Here is a 19,849-nt window from a genome sequence, read left to right on the forward strand (position 1 = left end):
GGAGCCAATGCAGGTTAGCCAAAATTGGGGTGATGTGATCGTACTTTTTTGTCCTTGTTAAAAGCCTCGCTGCAGCATTTTGTACCAGCTGAAGTCTGGTCATCGGAAGACCGGAAAGTAGTGCATTACAGTAGTCGAGACGAGAGGTAACAAACGCGTGAATTATGATTTCCGCATCCGACTGGGAAAGTATAGGACGAATTTTAGCAATGTTACGGAGATGGAAGAAAGCGGTTCTAGTAATTTTCTTCACATGTGTTTGAAAGGACAGATCGGGGTCGAAAATGACACCTAAATTTTTAAGTAAATCGCTCTGTGTGATGTGGCAATTGTCTATGTTCACAGCGGTTTTAGAGAATAAGTCACGGGACTTAGATGGACCAATAACTAACATTTCAGTCTTTTCAAAGTTAAGACGAAGGAAATTGAGTGACATCCACTCTTATCACAGTGAGACAGGCCTCCAAATTTCCACAGTTTAGTGTGGCAGATTCCTCCATCGGGAGATAGAGTTGAGTATCATCTGCGTAGCAATGGAAACTGATATTATACTTGCGAATAATATCACCTAGTGGAAGCATATAAATGCTGAAGAGAAGGGGGCCAAGCACTGAACCCTGCAGAACACCACAAGTAACACTAAATGGCTCTAGATGTCAATTTGCCATATTTAACACAGTGTGTCCTATCTGAGAGGTAGGCTCTGAACCATAATAGGACGTTTCCTGAGAGACCAATCCATTTTTCCAACCGTTCTAGCAAGATATTATGGTCCACTGAATAATGGTGTAATAATAGTCTGAAAAAATAGTCTGTAACAACCTTTGAAGCTCTTTGAGACTCTTTGCGATTAAGGGCTATACAAATAAAAATGATTTGACTTGAATTGACTTAACCAGTGGGGTCATAAGGACACTTTTCTTTTGGTGTGTCTTGGATGAGTAATGCCTCGTGGCGCTCATCCCTTTCCAGGCCAACATATGTTTCCACCCAGTCTCAAACCAGGGACCTTTTGCGTGTTAGGCGAATGTTCTAACCACTGCACTGGGGTAAGTACAAATAATCCTCAGAAAAAATACAAAACTTTGTATAAAAAAAACAAACTAAAAAAACGGTTATCTTAAAAAATATTATGCAAAAAGTTAGGAAATAGTTTTTTTTTCAAGTGAATCTAAATACATCAATGTTCTTTTTTTTCTTCTTTTTCCTGTTTTAATATTTGCAACAACGCTGCACAAAGAGTATGAAGATAATAGAATAAACATAATCAAAACAAAAAAAAATTATTCTGAAATGAATACTTTTGATTATTTTGTGGGTTTTTTTTATTATTATTTTTATAAAATAACATGATTAAATAAAAAATAACTTTAAAAAGGGAGAAAAAGAACTTATACTCATGTTATACAAAACACTATATGTATCAAAATATGGAAACATGAATAATTTTATTTATTTAATTAAAGTAAATTCCCTTACTTATACCAGTGTATCAAATTAAAATATTTTAGTTCAATGAATGCCAATTTTCTGTTTTAGTAAAACTTATGAAGGGTTTCTAAAACAGTTTTTTTTTAGTATTGTTTGTCACACAAACCGTTGAGATACCTTTTTCTATTTCCTCTCAACGTTACACGGCAAAATCTCTCAAACAAAAGAAAAGTTCCTGTCAGACTTTTAATGAGAGGAAGTTACTGCATGATACTGTATAAGACCTTTTGTCCTTGAATGATTTCATACATTAGAGAGGGAAGCTCATATTAGAAGACACAGTAGTCTTAAGCTATCTCCTAATATGTTGTTTTTTGGTGTTCTTGCTTGTATAATATCTGTGACTGGATCACAGGCAAATCGATTGTTGAATGCATACCTTCCAGGCGACATCGTTATCGGAGGACTTTTTCCAGTTCACTTTCAAACAAACAGAACAACCATACCTGGACCTCTTTCCTGCAGCCAGTAAGTTCAAACTCATTGATGAGCAGTATTGGGCACTTATATTTTCTCATTACCTCTTCCAAAAAGTAACTGAGTTAGTAACAGAATTACTCTACAGTAAAAGTAACTAGTTACCAGAGAAAGTAACTATTTCCACTAATTTCGTAAAAAGTTGTATGTCAAAGAATTGAAACTTTCTGAGCAGTCTTTGAGTCAGTTGAATAGAAAAGAACAATCAGGTAGTTTTGTTATAGGACTTAGTTATATTTATTGCACCTCACCAGCAACAGATGTATCCTACACATAAAGTGCAACAAAAATAAACAGTAAACAATGTAATAAAATAACAATCAGCAGTAAACAATATAAAATTAGTTTTATAAGTCAAATCTAACTCACAACTTGAGACAAATGGTCAAGTAGACATGTACTTCGATTACTTTATTCACTACAAGAGTCAATTGTACTTGAGGTACAGCAGCATATGTCTACATGAGCAGTTGTCTGACAAGAGATTGTGATTTATTCTATACAGTAAAACTCAATCCATATTTTCACACCTCAAAAGTAAACTGTGAAACAATATAAAGTATGTTTAACACTGCAGTGTAAAAGAAATGAATCAAAATATTTTGTTCACAACAGAAGCCAACAGTAAAACAAAATAAGGTCACTATTAAATTCCTCTCTCCATCTCCCTCACCTATTCCCCCTTTCTTCGTCACTCTCTATACCCCCACTCTTTCTATCCCCCCTATCTCTCGCACTCTCTCTTCGTCTAAGATAGCTGACAAGACTTCTCTCAGCGAGGAAAGATCAATTAGTGTTTAAAATCAGAAGAACCACTGAGAAAGATTCCTACACCCCAAATGAGATGTTGGGTATTGTGAATTCAATAGCTCTCCTACATGTGAAATTAAAGTAAGACATTCTCCATTGTGTGACTTCTTCACGCATTTATTGTTTTTTGTTATCGTAGATGGCTGCCTTGTTCACTTTAGCGTGTTGTTGGTGAATAAACATGCCAAAAGACAGACCGAGTATGTTCTGCTTGTCTATTCTGATTTCTACTAAAGTAACGCACCGCTTATAAACGTCTGTAACGGCGTTGTAACGATGAAAAAATAGTTAATTACCCTGTAACTGAAAAGAAATAATACGTTATTTATAACAGCTTAATTCCTAAAACTGTTACTGAGTGACATGAGTGCTTCATAATGTGCATGTGTGTGTTTTGATGTACATTTCAGCTATAGCTTTCAGATTTTTCTACAAACTCAAGTGATGATATATGCTATCAGAAAAGTCAACCAGCGAATACCAAAGCCTCTTCCCAACATCACGTTAGGCTACAACATCTATGACACATGTGCAGATGTGGGCCTTGCCATGGAAGCTGCTCTGGATCTTGTAAAATACTGTTGGGAACCTCAAAGATGTACACTTGCACCCAATACTTCGTTTGTGAAGCCTAAAGTGATGGCAGTGATTGGTGAGAGGTTCTCTGAGAACTCCATTGCAGTGGCCCGGACTGTAGCCTTGTCGTCAGTTACTCAGGTCAGTCAGTTTTAGAATGCTTCGCAAAAGTATTGGGCTCAAAGAACTTTTTGTTATATTGTTACCTTCTAGGCTTCAGACCTAAAGTTAAAAAACTGAAAATACTTTTCCAGAATCATCAAGATGTAAGACACAATTGTGAAGTGGAACCAAATTATCTCAATATTTTATATTATGTTTACAACCAATAAACTGAGGAGTATGTGTTGCAAAAATATTGGACCCCTGATGTCTTCTGAATGATCTACCTGCCTACCTAAATGACTAATAATGACAGACTTCATATGTCAGTTTAAATGCACCTGAACTAGCAGCCTAATGAAGTATTAAGATCAAAGGACACACCAGGCAGGTCGGGGCTGAGGATGTGTAAAAGTTAAGAGAAGAAATGGGATACAAGAAAATTTCACAACACTTACACATCTACTGGAGCACTGTGGGAGCAATCATATCAAACTAGAAACAGCACAAACCAGTGCCAACCTACCAAGACTTGGCTGTCCCTCTAAACCTTCGACCAAAACGAGAAGAACCAAATGACCCATGATCACATTGCCGGCATACACAGCTGAGGTGGCCAAAGTCCATACCTAAATCCTATAGAACATTTGTGGAACGATCTGAAAAATGCTGTGCAAAGACGATCACCATCAAACCTTAAGGAGCTTTTTTGGAGGAAAGAATGGGCAAATTTCTGTTTCAAAACGTGCAAAACTTATGAAGACACACCCAAAAAGACTTGTGGGTGTGATCACAGCTAAATTAGGGTTTACAAAGTACGAATGCAAAGGAACACAATATTTTTGCATATTTTGTATGTGTGAGCACAATATAAATTGTTGAATAAATCTGGTTTCCTTTCATAAAAGAAATATAAGAACACTTTTGCAAGGCACTGTATTTGGATAGCATTCTTATGCCAGCGACAAATCAGAATCTGAATTTCACACGACCAATCTTTTTTTTTTTATTTAAAGGAGCTGTTTAGATTTTTGAACTATTTCACTCTCTGGTATCATCAGTATTGTCACACGCCGCTGCCAGTCAATGCTGAGGTCTTGCTGATATCTGAGGAGCGGGATGACGCTTTACACTGAAAATATGGGGGGAAAAACGAATGATGTGGGTGCTTTTGGTTGGCCAGCCACGCGTTTTTCTACCAGGGTTGCGTCCGCCTTTTTAAATCTGTCCTGGTTAGCCCCAGTTGGCATCTCTTAGTGTTTTTTCCAGTTTGCCCCTGTTTGCATGCCCTTTTTTTGTACAATTTCTGCATTCACAATGCCATTCTCCACAAAAACTACCATTAAAAAATCAACCCCTTTGACTGATTAATATGTAAAAACATAGGGTGCTGCTGTTCCTCTGATGACGTCACAGCTCAGGATGACAAACACAAGACATGCTATCTTCAAAATGTATTATCTCAGGAAAATAATTGGAATATACCAGGGGTCAGGAACCTATGGCTCTTTTCATGAGTACTGTACATATGGCTCAGAGATAAAATAAGGCTTTTGATTTTTATCTAAATTATACTCTTTTATTTATGTTGTCATACATGCGAATCCAAGATGATGTTTGGTGACAATGGTTCAGTCCAGTGTATATAGGACACATTTTTAAACGCAGTTTACAGTCAGAGTGTCACACCAATATACCGTATTTTCCGCACTATAGGGCGCACCGGGTTATAGGGCACACCCCCAAAAAATAGTTTTTGGTCCTATATCTTCCATAGATAAGGCGCACCGGATTATAAGGCGCTACAATGGCAACATGGACAAAACAGTCAAATGGTTCAGTCCAACTTCTTACCCCCTTAACATTCCCAAAACTTGCAAAGAAGCAAATGCGTGTCGTAGACACGTGCGGATGCGGCGTCCGTACGATGTCACTCAAATGCATCGTTTCAAATATAATTCGGAAGGTTAAAGTCTTGGGATTCAAGAAATGCCAACCATTCCTTAGTTTCTATTTTCTTTTTCGCTCGCAACTTTACTGTGCATATGACAATAAACACTTGGAATTGAGTTGAATTCACTCAACTCATCACAGCAACATCAAGATCGTTCTAAAACAAGATACTGGGGAAATACAAAGCCGCATAACTCACCTAAGTTCTCACGTTCAATAATGATACGCAATCATGGTCTTCTTACAACCGTGAGTGAAGTCAATCCAGACTAATGAAACATGTTTCTTTATGGCGTACTTTAGCAAGCTTGCTATTCAGTCATCTTTTTCGGCCAATTGCAGGGTTTGTTTTGGCCCTCTAGCCTATCCGAGGTTCCGAATAACTTCAGCCAATAGTGATCGATTTAACGGATGATTGACACATCTTTTTCGGCCAATTGCAGGGTTTGTTTCGGCCCTCTAGCCTATCCGAGGCTCCGGATGACATTAGCCAATAGTGACTGATTCAAATGATGATTGACACATTGGTTAGCCAATGAAACGCCGGTATATAAATCCCAGCATACACCGCGGACTACTTCGCATTTGGGGGAAAATCTAGTTGGCGGCTGCTTGCATTAGTTGCAAGACTTTGCGACTTAATATTGATCCATATATAAGGCGCACTGTATTATAAGGCGCATGGTCAGCTTTTGAAAAAAATAAAGGCTTTTAGGTGCGTCTTATAGTGCGGAAAATACGGTACCCATTTTGGCTGTAAATTATTAAATAATCCTTCATATGAAAACTCATTAAGCAATTATATATATATATATATATATATATATATATATATATATATATATATATATATATATATATATATATATATATATATATATATATATATATATATATATATATATATATATATATATATATATATATATATATATATATATATATATATATATATATATATATGTGTGTGTGTGTGTGTGTGTGTGTGTGTGTGTGTATCTATATATATATGTATATATAAATGTGTGTATATATATATATATATATATATATATATATATATATATATATATATATATATATATATTATATATATATATATATATATTAGATAGATATATGAGAGAGAGAGAATTAGATTCTGTGAAATAAAATGTACCATTTCTTCACATTTTGCATGTTAAAGAATTTGGAAATACCTTTAAACAAAGTGAAAGTGCAGGACCCCCAGTCCCACCAAATCTCAGCCTGTGCACACCGCAGCTCCACTAACTAGCCCTCATCCCTGCATGACACAGATAAGCTACGCATCAACAAGTGAGCTGCTAAGCAGGAAGTTGAAGTTCCCTACATTTTTGCGAACAATATCCAGCGATGAATACCAGACAAAGGCCATTGCTGAACTGGTGAAACAGTTCAACTGGAAATCATTGGCCATCATAGGAAGCGATGACGAGTACGGCAAGTACGGCAGTGATCGCCTCTCAGATTTTTTTCAAAAGATGAAAGACGTCTGCGTTGAATTCATTGATATTCTGCCCGATTACTTCTCCAAAAATCATTCCAAAACCCACATTAGGCTGGCTGACCTTGTGGACAATATAAATAAAAGCACTGCTGAAGCCATTGTGCTTTTCACTAAAGGCTCCAACGTTGATATTATAATTGAGGCTGCTATCAAGTACAAGCTCAACAGAACTTGGATCGCAAGTGATTCGTGGGCCACCTCCAAAACACTTGCTACTTTGCCTGGTATAAAGATGGCCGGGCAGGTATTTGGATTCAATTCAAAGTTGATTGCAGTTCCAGGATTTAAAGATTACGTCATGTCGATGTTCAACGGAACAACCAACGCCATCCTCAACTATCACTTGGCTCATTACCCGCTTTGCTCTATTTGGTCGTGGGAAGACAACGGCGCCAATTGCAAATTGACAAACACGATCCAGGGGCCGAGTCTATGTGTTGACTTAAAATGCTTGGCCAGTCACATGGATGAAGATGAGAGTTACAACATTTATTTAGCTGTAGAGGTCATCGTTGAAGGGATCAGACGTTTGCTAAAATGCGACCATCAAAAGTGTCATCGCCGTGGTGACTTTACAACCCAGGAGGTAAGATCACCTTTTTTTTTTTACCCTTTTTTGACCCTTTTATCTAAACCAGTGTCTCTCAACTGGTGGCTTAGGATCCAAAAGTGGGTCACGGGCAATGTTCCTTGTGCGCTTCTATGGCTCTGAGCAATCACACAGTCTGTTAGTGTCCATTAGGACAATGGGGAGCACCATCAAGCCCAAGTGTGGCAACTAAATCATTCTTAAAGCTGTCTAAAACCTGACGTTCGATCAAGTTACATTCTGCTGGCTTTCCAGAAACATGAGTTAGTTTTTCAGATTTGAATTTATTGGCTAATATATTTGCGGAAAGTTTGTGGTACTGTTTTTTTTCATCCCTCTATTTTCTCCTTTTTTTCATTTTTTCGTCCCTTTTCTTCTTCTTTTTTTCTTTTTTTTCCTTTTGTTTTATTTTTTTATACATTTTTTTTCTTCATATTCCCCTTTTAAAATAATTTTGTGCGTAATGTTACATAATAATTGGTAATATATGGATAAAAGCAACAAAAACCATCTCAGAGTGGGTGCCGAAGGACCAGGCTCTTCTTAGTGAGCAGAGCTGAACGAGACACTTCCCTAAAAAACTACAAACTCCTTTATTTCATAATTTCGATCCCTGATTTTTATGCGTAGGAAAAACATTATATATATATATATATATATATATATATATATATATATATATATATATATATATATATATATATATATATATATAATGTGTATATATGCAGTGTTCTCGTTTGCCCGTGTCCCTGCATCCTGGACGCATCATTTTTGCTGGGGATGCATAGTGTCAAATCAACCGGGACGCAACTTTTTTTACACAAAATTGTCATTATTAACAGATTACCGTACTTTTTTTAAAACAAAGATTTACCGCACTCCTAACTTATCGTCAGGCAGATCCGCCATTATTGTTTTGGTCTCGCGGTTCGAGTTTTCATCTGGACGCCGATCTCGGCCCACGAGATCTCGTTGCTTCGAGATTTCGTCATTGTTGTGGTAGTTGACATCGAGTGAAGGTGAATATCAACACAAAATTGGTAATTTCTTCGGTCTCAGTAATAAGTCGAAACATAATCCAGAAAGTGATAACAACACCAATAATCCCGGAATGAAAAAACGGCGGAGAAATTCTTCAGAAGATCGCGGAGGCTAGGAAAACACGTGTGTTGAAGCGAACGATTAGACGAAAGAAAATAAACAAAAGAATACTCCTAGCAAGAAAAGGACTTTTCTGCCAAAATGGAATAATATAGTCCTGGTTACGCTATGAGGAGGATGATAATGGATTGGACACTGAGAAAGCTGTGAAGACTGAGAAGAACTGTGGTGGGACAGAAAACCACGAAGAATATATGAACTGAAAAATCTGAAGTGATAACTTGCTTTGTATTACCAATCAACTGTGATGATTAAAACTGAATGAAAATATAGATTAATATAATTATTTCAGCAATACTATTTTGTATAGTGTACAATATTGTTGTGAACTGAAAAATCTTGAAGTGATAACTGATTTGTATTACCAATAAACGGTGATGATTAAAACTGAATGAATTTATAGATTTATATTATATATTTGTCGCCGATTTACAATTTCAACCTCGATAACACTTAATTTTGGAGACCCATAGATCTGTTGGGACCCATAGATTTTTGAGCATGCGAGTCCCTGGGAGCCATCACTTTTCAGAGGTAAAATGAACATTGTATATATGTATATATATTTTTATACATTGAAGAAAATAAGTATTTAAACACCCTGCTGATTTGCTATTCCTCCCACTTAGAAAATCATGAAGGGGTCTGAAATTATCATCGTAGGTACATGTCAACTGTGAGGGAGATAAGCTTAAAAAAAATCCAGAAATAAGTTAATATAGTCTACTATCTCTTCTCTCTCTCAATCCCTTTTATTCATTACATTTGAATAGCGGTCATTTATTTCTTGATTTGAGTCGGAACTTGCAATCAGGGTTGGATTGTGGGTCCAGCACTCAGACCAGTTGAGAACCACTGGTCTAAACCATTTTCCATTTGCCTCTTCAGCTTTTCATGGAAATAAAGAAGGTCAACTTCACTGTGGACAGCACTCATGTATCTTTTGATGATAACGGGGACCCCAGTTTAGGATATGACATTTTATATTGGGACACAGAAGCCAAGACGCACCACGAATGCATCAAAGTCATTGGAGAATACTGGCCAAATGGAAATATGAACGTGCCGGAGGACATTGTGCGTAAAATGCAGAGTGTGAAGGTATTTTATCTCTTGTTCATTTCTGCCTTTCAATAATGTTGCAGCTAACATAACATCACAAAGGTAAGATATTACCTGAAAAGAAAAAAGGAATGACAGGTTAAAGTCAAAGACCTACAAAAACCCAAATACAAAATAATTTTGTACGTGTTCAGATCTGGCACACCACCTTCCTCCAGAGGGCGCCAATCGGGTATGGAGCTAGACACACCTAAGCCCAGTCTCCACACACTTGTCCCTAATTTTCCTGACCTTTTATAATGACTGTTGGGTCAGCACACAGGGTCCAGTAATTACAAATGTCAACCTGAGGCGTGTTCAGGAGAGTGAGTGATTGCTATCGCGAGCTATCGCTAGCTTCTGAACGGCCAGTGATTATTGAGCGCTCGCGTGCCCGAGTAATCACGGGAGAAAGACCGCTTACTTTGATTTCCAACATGGCGTCGACAGTGCAGAAGATGGAGGATCTCACCCTGACGAGTGCTGTTGGCGATGTAATATATCGTCTTGGTAATGTTTGTGAACAATGCAAGACAGCACTGCGTTTAGGATAACCTTAACTGTGTCAATATGCGAACTGTCGCTCATATCAGCCAACTCGCTCAAAGCAAGCTGTAGAACGAAATCCATTGTACTGTCGTCGGCCATTTTGGATCAGTAAGGCAATCACAGTGAGCGATTACAACTTGCGATTAACAAGAGACTACATGTCTGATCACTCTCCTGAACACGCCTCTTGTTGCCATTCCATGCCACTTCTATCCGGGCTTCTGTTATCAGGTCAGGTTTTGTTTTTGTTTGTGTTTTGGACACTTTCCTAGTGTTTTTTTTTTTGTTCCCGTTTTGTTTATTTAAACACCACTTTTTGTTGAGCACGCCTGCATCCGTTCTGGTTTTCTTCTATTTTGGTCCACCCCCGCAAACGTAACAGATCCCAGCGTAATTCCCGTCGCCACTGAGACAGGAACCGGAAGCAGGCGAGGGGCTTTGTCCTCGCCACCCACACAGGAACCAGAAGCAGCCAAAGGACCTGAAGCGGCCAGGGGGCTTTTCCCTACGCAAGACCGGAACCAGAAGCCTCTGAAGGGCTTTTTTCTTGCCGCCGAGATAGGAACCAGAAGCGACCGAGGGGCTTTCTCTTAGCCCCCGAGACAGGAACTAGAAGGCGTAGTTCTGTTAGGATCTGTTACATTTATGGGGGTGGACCCAAAAGCAGGCAAGAACACCAGAGGAAATTGGCATAAGAATGGCAACAAGGAATACAATGGGAATCACCCAACCCTGTGTGCTGTCCAAACAGTCGTTATCAAGGGTCAGGATAATTAAGGACAGGTGTGTGGAGATTGGGCTCATGTGCGTCTTGTTCCACACCGGGTTGGCGCCCTCTGGTGGAGGGTGGCCTACCTGGATTTATCAATCATTTAGCTTTTCCAATTGGTTGGAAACTCATAGCAAGACAGATGGTGGTCCTCCCGATAAGAGATAATTGCAGAACTTGGCATTTACAGTTATGTTTAATTTTCTGGGTTAAGAAATCACCTGTTGAGCCCATGTCTCGATGTTTTGGTTTGTGTTAGTCTTTCTAGCGCAAGGCTAAATTTTTACTCCTGTAATGATTAAATCATTGAGACAAGCACATTGCTCCAAATCACCTGCTTTATGATATCGGATTTTAATTGGCTCCATTTCATTGTGTGGCTGTTGCTTTTCTTTGATAAAGCAGTAACAGCAAAGAAAAGAAGGCATGCCCTCTCTAATCTTTCTGATTTAGTTGTGTCATATGTAGGTGAGCATTTAATATGAGCAGAATTCACGACTAGCCGTCCTGCTATCTTTTTCTTCTGGGTTCTTAAACAGGTGACTGCTTACAACTGCTCTAAAACCTGCAAACCTGGGCAAGAGTTAAAGAAGCAGAATGCAGAGTTTAGATGTTGCAGTGATTGTGTTCCTTGTGCTGATGGAGAACATTCCAAAGGAGAAGGTAAACAGTGAGCATTTTACGCTTGCACAAAATAATTGTGCAAGTCCAATGTTTTTGGGTAAACTGTTACATTATTTAATGTTTGATAACTTTGGATTTTAGTATGATTATTTCATGGCTCGGTTTTTATGTTACATCTGTATAAAGCTGTTGTATTCCACTCTCAAAGTCTTTGACGCTAGTGGAAAGAATTTGAAGTATTTTATTATTTTGCCAAATAAATAATAATATATATATATATATATATATATATATATATATATATATATATATATATATATATATATATATATATATATATATATATATATATATATATATATATATAATGTGTGGGGGGCAGCACGGCGGCGCAGTGGTTAGAGCGTGTGCGGCACAGTTCTGAGGACATGAGATCCAACCTCCTATGCGGAGTTTGCATGTTCTCCCCGTGCTTGCGTGGGTTTCTTCCGGGCACTCCGGTTTCCTCCCACATTCCAAAAACATGCATGTCAGGTTAATTGGCCGGTCCAAATTGTCACTAGGTGATAATGAGCGAACGAATTGTCTGTCCCTATGTGCCCTGTGATTGGCTGGCAACCAGTTCCGGGTGTCCCCTGCCCACTGCCCGAAGATAGCTGGGATGGGCTCCAGCACCCCCGCGACCCTACTGAGGATAAGCGGTATGGATGATGGATGGATGGATATATATATGTGTGTATGATGTGTTTGTATGTGTATATATTATTCATAAAATGTGGACAAACGTATTTTTAAATGGCAGCAGCGATATGAGAATAAATAGATATGCCTAAATTATCGCTTTCCTTCTAAAATCTTGAGGTATCCGATTATTGTACTATTCGCGGATACAAAAATCAAAATCAATCCTTTTTTCCTCTCAGACATTTTGCCAATTGTTTTAACCCAAGGCAGCCTCACTCAAAGTTTACAAACCCCTGAGCTAAAGGCTCATCTGAAGTCAAAAATAGATAGTGTGATTAATATCCATTTATAAATGAATAAAGCAAAAATGTATTGTAATCATTGAAATGCTTTAACTCTTTGGTAAAGGTGCATATAATAAAGTAATCTAAATGTTGGTGTTCTGCATTCAAGTGCTTGTCACTGATAAATGCGTATGTTTGCTCCTTCAGGTGCAGAGTGCAATCGCTGCACAGACGATGAATATTCAAGTACTCAAAGGAATGAATGTTTGAAGAAAAAAATTGAGTTCTTAGGCTGGTCAGATCCTTTCATTGTGATGTTGAGTGTTCTGGAGGCCTTGGGCATTCTTCTGACACTCCTTTTTGCTGCCGTGTTCGGCATCTATCGTGGCACTCCCATTGTGAAGGCCGTGGGAGGCTACTTGTGCTTTTTGGAGCTTTTCTCTTTGCTGACGTGCTTCAGCGTCACATTTAGCTTCACGGGAAAACCCACGGCGATCTCTTGCATGATTGGCATGCCACTCTTTGGTATAGCTTTTTCTCTATGTATCGCTTGCATTTTAGCCAACCTGCTGCAAATCTTAGTGGGATTCACGTTCGAAGTAAAAACCAAATCCTTTTTCAATAAGGTCAACCAGCCAGTGGTCGTCGTGGGTGTGGTTTGCGGAATCCAGTTGGCTCTGTGTGTGCCATGGCTTTGTCTTTTCCCCCCATCACCAAAACCCAAAAGTTTAACAAGGTCAACAATACTGTTGCAGTGCCATAAAGGCTCCACTCAGTTTTTCATTGCTATGTTAGTTTATAATGCACTCTTGGCTCTGGTTTGTTTCCTGTTTGCATTCAAAGGGAAGCAGTTGCCAGATCTATACAAAAATGCTAGTTTAATAACGGTTGGTATGTCGCTTTATATGATCATTTGGATCCTCTTTATTCCCATCTACATTAATTTGTTTGGCGCTTACAAACAAGCCATTGAAAGTGCTGCCATTCTCATATCTAGCTACAGCATCCTTTGCTGTCACTTGGCACCCAAGTGTTATATCATGCTATTCAAGAAAGAAAGAAATGATGAGAAAGCAATCGTTGAATACATCAGGAAGTATTATGAGAGGAAAGGCATATCTGTTGTTCAGTGACCAATGTTGGGACCTAACGCGTTACAAAGGACTGCGTTCATGGAACAGAATTACTTTTCTCTGTAAAAAGTACTGTAATGCGTTATAAATAAAATTTTGTAATTCAACTGTGCTACTTATTACAATCATGGATTTTGACAACCACTGATAGTTATCAGTTCCTCCTTCACACATGATGAGGTATGCAACCATCAATCTGACAGCAAAAATTTTAGGGTGGGTGTGTTTACATTTACCTACAAAATACAGCTGAACAGAATTACAGTTGGCATCTCAAGCAGAGTACAAGGAGGACACTGAATTCCTGCAAAATATATATCTGATGTTTTCCCCACCGTAGGTACTTGGATCTAAAGAATCTATCTATTTATCCATCAATCTACCTTGGTCAACGCGTCCAAAATCCCGCTATCCTTTCACAACGATCTAAGGCAGGGATCGGGAACCTATGGCTCTATGAGTATCTGTGGCTCAGAGACCAATTTGATTGCATGCAAAATTTCTCCATCTTGTTCAAAACCGGAGATGTCTATCATATTCAGGTACACGTAAAGCCAAACCAAAGCTAAACTTTGTAGTAACACTTTGCAGTATATATAGGGCACGTTTTTCACTACAATAAACAGTCAAGGTGTCACACAAAAAAAGGGGAAAAAAACTCGTTTTGGCTGTACAACGCTAAAGAATCCTTTATTTAAAAGTTCACTATATAATCTGTGTTCAGTGTTCAGATACTTTATGATGAATCCACAGAACTGTAAATACGCCAAAACACCGGAAGAGAACTTAGTCATTTGATTGGGTGAGTGGGAGGGATGGGTGGAGCTATGCAAAAAGTACAAGCATTCCCTCCCATCTCTCGCCAAAGGTAAGCACATAAGGCTCCCTATTCTCAGAATGTTGTGACGTTTTTACAAAATAAATGCTTGCATCTGGTTTTGAAACCAATATGTATGGAAAAAAGGGTCAAAAGGAGTTTAACCGATCTTGAGTAATTGCAAGAAAGAGACAAGTTTAAAGTGGTATGTTTGTTGATTTTGGGACAGGGGCTCTGGCATTATTCTCTTTTCATAAATTTTATCAAATCATCAAAAGTAAATGTGCTGAAGACTAAGCTTTTGTCTGGGGCGCCGGTTTAGCAATTTAGTAAATTTGTCTCATAATATATGGTGTGGCTCTTTCCCAAAATAAAATTAATATTTTTTGCTTTTATGGCTCTTTGAGTCAAAAAGGTTCCCGACCCCTGATCTAAGGAATAAAATACTGAAATCATGGCGTCAGTTTGCATGTGTACATTTTGTTGTGCGTCACCTGTAGCGAATGGCAGGCAGTGTGTGGAGTAGGAGGCGTGACTTATACAGGAACACATACCTGTACATTTTTGCCGTACAAAGTACGTTTATTATGCATTTTAAGATGTGTACGACGTACAAGAAAATCTGTACGGAAAAACGCAAATTTGTCAATTACGGGTACCATCCGGTATACACAGACTATCACGAAACGGCAAATCAATTACGTCAAACGAGTTTGCTGCTATCTCTATCGTTTTTTTTTCGTTGCAAACGAAGTGAGCGGTTTGATTCTACTGTGCGCATGCAGCCTTGGATTTCATGTAGTTGTGTAGTGAAAGGAAGTCCGTCTCTTTTTAGAAAACTGACTTTTTCGGCGCAACTCATTAATGAGAGCCGGCTCTCAAAAGGCTCACTTGCTTTGATGTATTATATTATGAATCATTATGTTGTATAAAGAAGTTAAGAAAAAAGAAGTGTAAAAGAAGAAAATGAAAAAAGACAGGTTTGTGGGTATTCCTTTAATCAGTATATTACCAACAATAATTCAATGCAGAAAATTAATTTGAATAAGAAAATGTATTATTCTACTTAATTATATTTGCATGTATTTTTTCCTTCTACAGTGAACGTCCAAGCGACTTTATTTTTGAAACTTTTTTATAATAAACCTCATTCATGTCGAGCAACTCAAGATCTCGCAACAAAATGTTAATTAACAATATGTATGATATAACAAAACACATGTACAATATAACATGTTAAACTACATAAATGAACACATTTGGAAAAAAATATGGTGTAAGATTATTTTGTAAGGGAATATACGACAGTTTGTATGGGCAAGGAGCCGTGGAGGTTGACCGGTATGGGAACAACAATTCAAATGGGGCATACCTGACCACGGAATTTATGGTAAAAGTTGACTAAATTTTAGTCCTTTTATCTGTGATTTTTTTTTTTGCAAGACACCAACCATTCATGGAGAAAAAAACACTACCCAGAAATGCAAATATAGTGGTTTGAAGCCAACAAAATGGATTACAGAGTCTCAGAACGTGTTCGTTTGCTCACTCTAAAGCAGGGGTCCCAAACGTACGGCCCGCGGGCCGCAACTGGCCACCAAAGAGATTCGATCAGGCCCGCAGGATAATTTAAAAGTGGAGAAAATGTACAAACGACGAGGAATTCGTGCTATTTACGGATTGACCACTAAAAGGCAGAGTGGGGCTGTTTTGATCAGCGTAGAAAAAAACAGCGGTGTTTTTTTCAACAGCGGTCTCTGAGCTTTACCAATACCAACCTCATTAGTCAAAATGTCATTATACAAACGGAAAAAAAAGATACGAAGTGTAGAATTTTCAATGAAAATGGACCACGTCATATTTTCTACAGAGATGCGTGGGAAACCTTTGTGTTTGGTGTGTTTTCAACAAGTTTCGGTATTGAAGGAAAATAATATTCGACGCCACTACAAGACTCATCATAGCAAAAAATATGACAATTTGCAAGGACAACTTAGAAGAGGCAAGGTCGACTATTTGCTGGCGGATCTGAGGAAACAGTAATAAAACTTTCAACTAGAGCCAAAAAGTCAGTAAAGCAGTGAAAGCATGTTATCTAATTGTCAGCGAAATAGCATTAGCATCAAACCCAGATTCCGACAGTGACTTTGTTAAACGACGTATTTTTAAGGCAGCTGTTCTGAGAAGCGACACACATTTGCCAATTTTAGCCTGACGAAGAATACTGTTGAGGATGTCTGACCTATCAGCAGATTTAGAGAGCCAATTATCTTCTCAGTAATGAATATCGATAAACGTGTGTTCAAAGCTCACAAACTTAAATTGCATTCTGAAAGTGCCAGCTAGTTAGAACATGAGACCAGAGGCGTGTTCAGGAGAGTGATCAGACATGTAGGCCCAATCCCATTTCTCTCACTCGGCCCTGAGGACCCTCCAGTGAGGTCCCTCGAAGAGGAGTGCCCTCCGCGAGTGAAGTGCAAAGCGGAGATGGTTTGGACAAGACTTGCAAGGTTCCACCCCTGTCCAGGAGATGGCGGTAATATTAATTGGCTGTAGACCTCAGTGACGTATTGGTCTACGTCACATGTAAACAACTCGAGTCTCAACCTGTAGTGTGTCAGTTGGAGAGTTCGTGCAACGTTAAAAATGCCCGCTACTGCTGTGTTATTACCGATTGCCTGAAAGCTCATCATCTTTTCCGTGTCTCCAATCAACGGAGGAGAAATGTGCTATACTGAAGACAGCTTCGGCGCTATGTAGTGCTGATTCATCTTTACAAGGTACGTACACTCATTAAAAAAATGACCCGTTCGGTCAAATACAGTAAGAGTTAACATACAATGCACGTTCACATAATACCCTATGTTTGTGTAGACATAAATGGCAATCTACTTATTAGTATTTTAATGCCATTTTATGACATATAGTAGGGGTCTTGAATCTGTGACATGACGAAACGTAAACAAACACAAGAACAGTCCACCTGACCCTTTAGCTGACATAATATCGTCACCAAACTTCCCTGTATGACCCAAAAACCTTAGTTCATAAGGAATTTAATTCAAAAGAGTTGTCATTGAATATAAAAAGGTCATTTCAACATTTTTTCATGATGCTTACATCACAGTTAAAGCGGTCTTTTTCTTTTCTATGCCCACATTTATGTCTAAATTGTTATCTATTGTGTTCCAGAGTGGCTGTCCCATAAGCGTGGACAGGTTGGACAGGAATGTTCCCATCCTGTGCTTATGGTTGGATGTGGAGTCAGAACTCATTCAGGACTTAAGGTTGAGCAAGAAGGTTATGTGGGCCCTGCAGGAGCTGCTAAAGAGTGAACAGGGCCATGGCTGGAGGTCCTGATCTACGTGTACTGGCTGGCCCACGCTCTGTCCTACCGTGTGGTGTCACGGGTCTTCAGGGTTCCCAGGTCCACCGTACAAAGAATTGTCCACAGTTAATATGGAATAAATTGCCCAAAAGCCATATTTTAGGCTCTGGAAGTCAGACCCACATTTGCATATGTGCTTTTCTGCATTACTATTCAATAAACATCTTCATTTTGAGTAACACCTTGGTGGTTTATTTCATAATGATGTGAGATACTGTGTGTGAACTATGTGACTGTTGGACAGAAAACAACTAGAAATCACTCCAGCTTAAATAATAGTTTACTTTCAGAAAAACAAACTCACATTGGGCCAAAATACATAATAGTAAATAAATAATGTGTCACAAATTTTAACAAAAATATACCAATACTTCCATAAAGCTGGAAACACAAACTGGAACTTCATTGAGTTTTTAATAAAAATAAAAAAAATTCCTTTTATAAAACAAAGGGAAACATTGCAGAGATGTCACTGTTCTGGAAATTTGTCCACGAGCTTCCCAAAAAGGACGGGAACCGCTCAGTTTTGGCCACAGTTTCTTCGAGCCTTTTCCTCGCTCCGGCAGACTCCGCTTTCAAAAAGTCAAGGAGTGTATCGTGCTTCCTTTTTTTTCTGGGTGATTTGGGGTTTGGCGCCGGATTAGAAGGTGCCAACGACGTGCCCGGTGGTGTGGATGGCGTGGTAGCTGTGATGGTGACCAGCTCTTCCACGGGACTTTCTACAGTGGCCTTTAGGTTGGGTGGAAAAAACAAGAATTACTTAATGCTGATGTATTGTACAAAACAACTGTGTATAGGATGCTCAACAAGTTGATATGAGACAGGAAATTATAGGATGTGTTCTGGATAATTATTTGATAGTGAATAGATACAAAAGAATTACATGTTATTCTTATGGCTGTAAGAGCCTTCTATTGGCCAGCATCACATATGCTTTAGAATTGTCTCCACATTTGGACAACATTTTGAGAAGGTAATTAGTTTACTTAATATGTGTTTACAGAGAAGGCAGTGGACTGTGTGATAGTAATTTGTTTCAACTGTATTTCCACGTGAAATTCGGAGACATTACTCATAATGCATGATGAAAACTAATGCATTCTGATCTCACATGAAAGAATCATATTGTAAATAAAACACGACACCCGAAATTGTGTGCAGTAAACAAGGGCTTATGTCCAGAACGGTATTCTGACTATGCTCCATGTAGATGTATAAGCACGACTCGTTTAAGATAAAAACAGGGATGGGCTGAACCGTGATTTTCTGCACAGTTATCCTACTTTACAGTTTGTAGCGTGAAGATTTTTTTTGCCAGCTCCCTTGGTAGATTAGTGCACTTCGTAAAGTAGCGATTTTGCAATGTTCGTGTTTTAAGGCGAAAATACGATTTTCTATTGCATTTACGTCTAACTAAGATATCTCAATACATTTTGTTGCAAATACATACGTGGTTGTGGAAAACTACTTACATTTGTGCGGTTCCTTTTCGGGCATGTTTGTTGATATTGAGAATTCGTAAAGCCTTCTGGGTAGTCACTTCGCTGCCAAGTGAGGTCGAGAGTCCCCTCGGTCTTGAAGTGGTTACGACATGGTTTGAGGGCACTTCTGCCTCGGTCTTGAGAGTATCGGGACACACCCCATTTTCACGTGAACGCGCAAACCGAGTGACTAGGGCACATAGCGAGTGAAAGTGCGAAGAATGGGACTCAGCCGTAGTCTCTTGTTAATCGCTTGCCGCGCACTGCTGAACGGTTGTAATCGCTCACTGTGATTGCCTTACTGATCCAAAATGGCCGACGACAGTACA

General features: G+C 38.7%; 1 protein-coding gene across 3 annotated transcripts; it reads left to right on the forward strand.

Moving 5' to 3' along the window:
• The first annotated feature begins 1,758 nt into the window (after positions 1 to 1,758).
• LOC148351340 (G protein-coupled receptor family C group 6 member A-like) lies at positions 1,759 to 15,745 on the forward strand. Of its 3 annotated transcripts, XM_088355077.1 has the most exons (7): positions 1,759 to 1,959; positions 3,189 to 3,495; positions 6,708 to 6,874; positions 6,989 to 7,523; positions 9,579 to 9,791; positions 11,649 to 11,772; positions 12,909 to 15,743. In XM_088355077.1, exons 1-7 carry the CDS (start codon positions 1,796 to 1,798, stop codon positions 13,832 to 13,834), a joined length of 2,436 nt encoding a protein of 811 aa, XP_088211203.1. In that variant the 5' UTR covers positions 1,759 to 1,795; the 3' UTR covers positions 13,835 to 15,743. The 3 variants fall into 3 exon arrangements, with proteins under 3 accessions (XP_088211203.1, XP_088211202.1, XP_088211201.1); XM_088355076.1 differs by having other exon boundaries at positions 6,708 to 7,523; positions 9,579 to 9,767; positions 12,909 to 15,745; XM_088355075.1 differs by having other exon boundaries at positions 6,708 to 7,523.
• Positions 15,746 to 19,849: the final 4,104 nt, after the last annotated feature.

Source organism: Urocampus carinirostris, chromosome 15 (assembly GCF_059441175.1).
Source record: "Urocampus carinirostris isolate Australia breed hairy pipefish chromosome 15, RoL_Ucar_1.0, whole genome shotgun sequence".
Lineage (NCBI taxonomy): Eukaryota > Metazoa > Chordata > Actinopteri > Syngnathiformes > Syngnathidae > Urocampus > Urocampus carinirostris.

Coding starts and splice junctions, on each gene's coding strand:
- LOC148351340 (XM_088355075.1), top strand. CDS start 1,796: ATGTTGTTTTTTGGTGTTCTTGCTTGTATAATATCTGTGACTGGATCA. Junction 3,496..6,707: donor CCTTGTCGTCAGTTACTCAG/GTCAGTCAGTTT, acceptor TGCATGACACAG/ATAAGCTACGCATCAACAAG. Junction 11,773..12,908: donor AGAACATTCCAAAGGAGAAG/GTAAACAGTGAG, acceptor TTGCTCCTTCAG/GTGCAGAGTGCAATCGCTGC.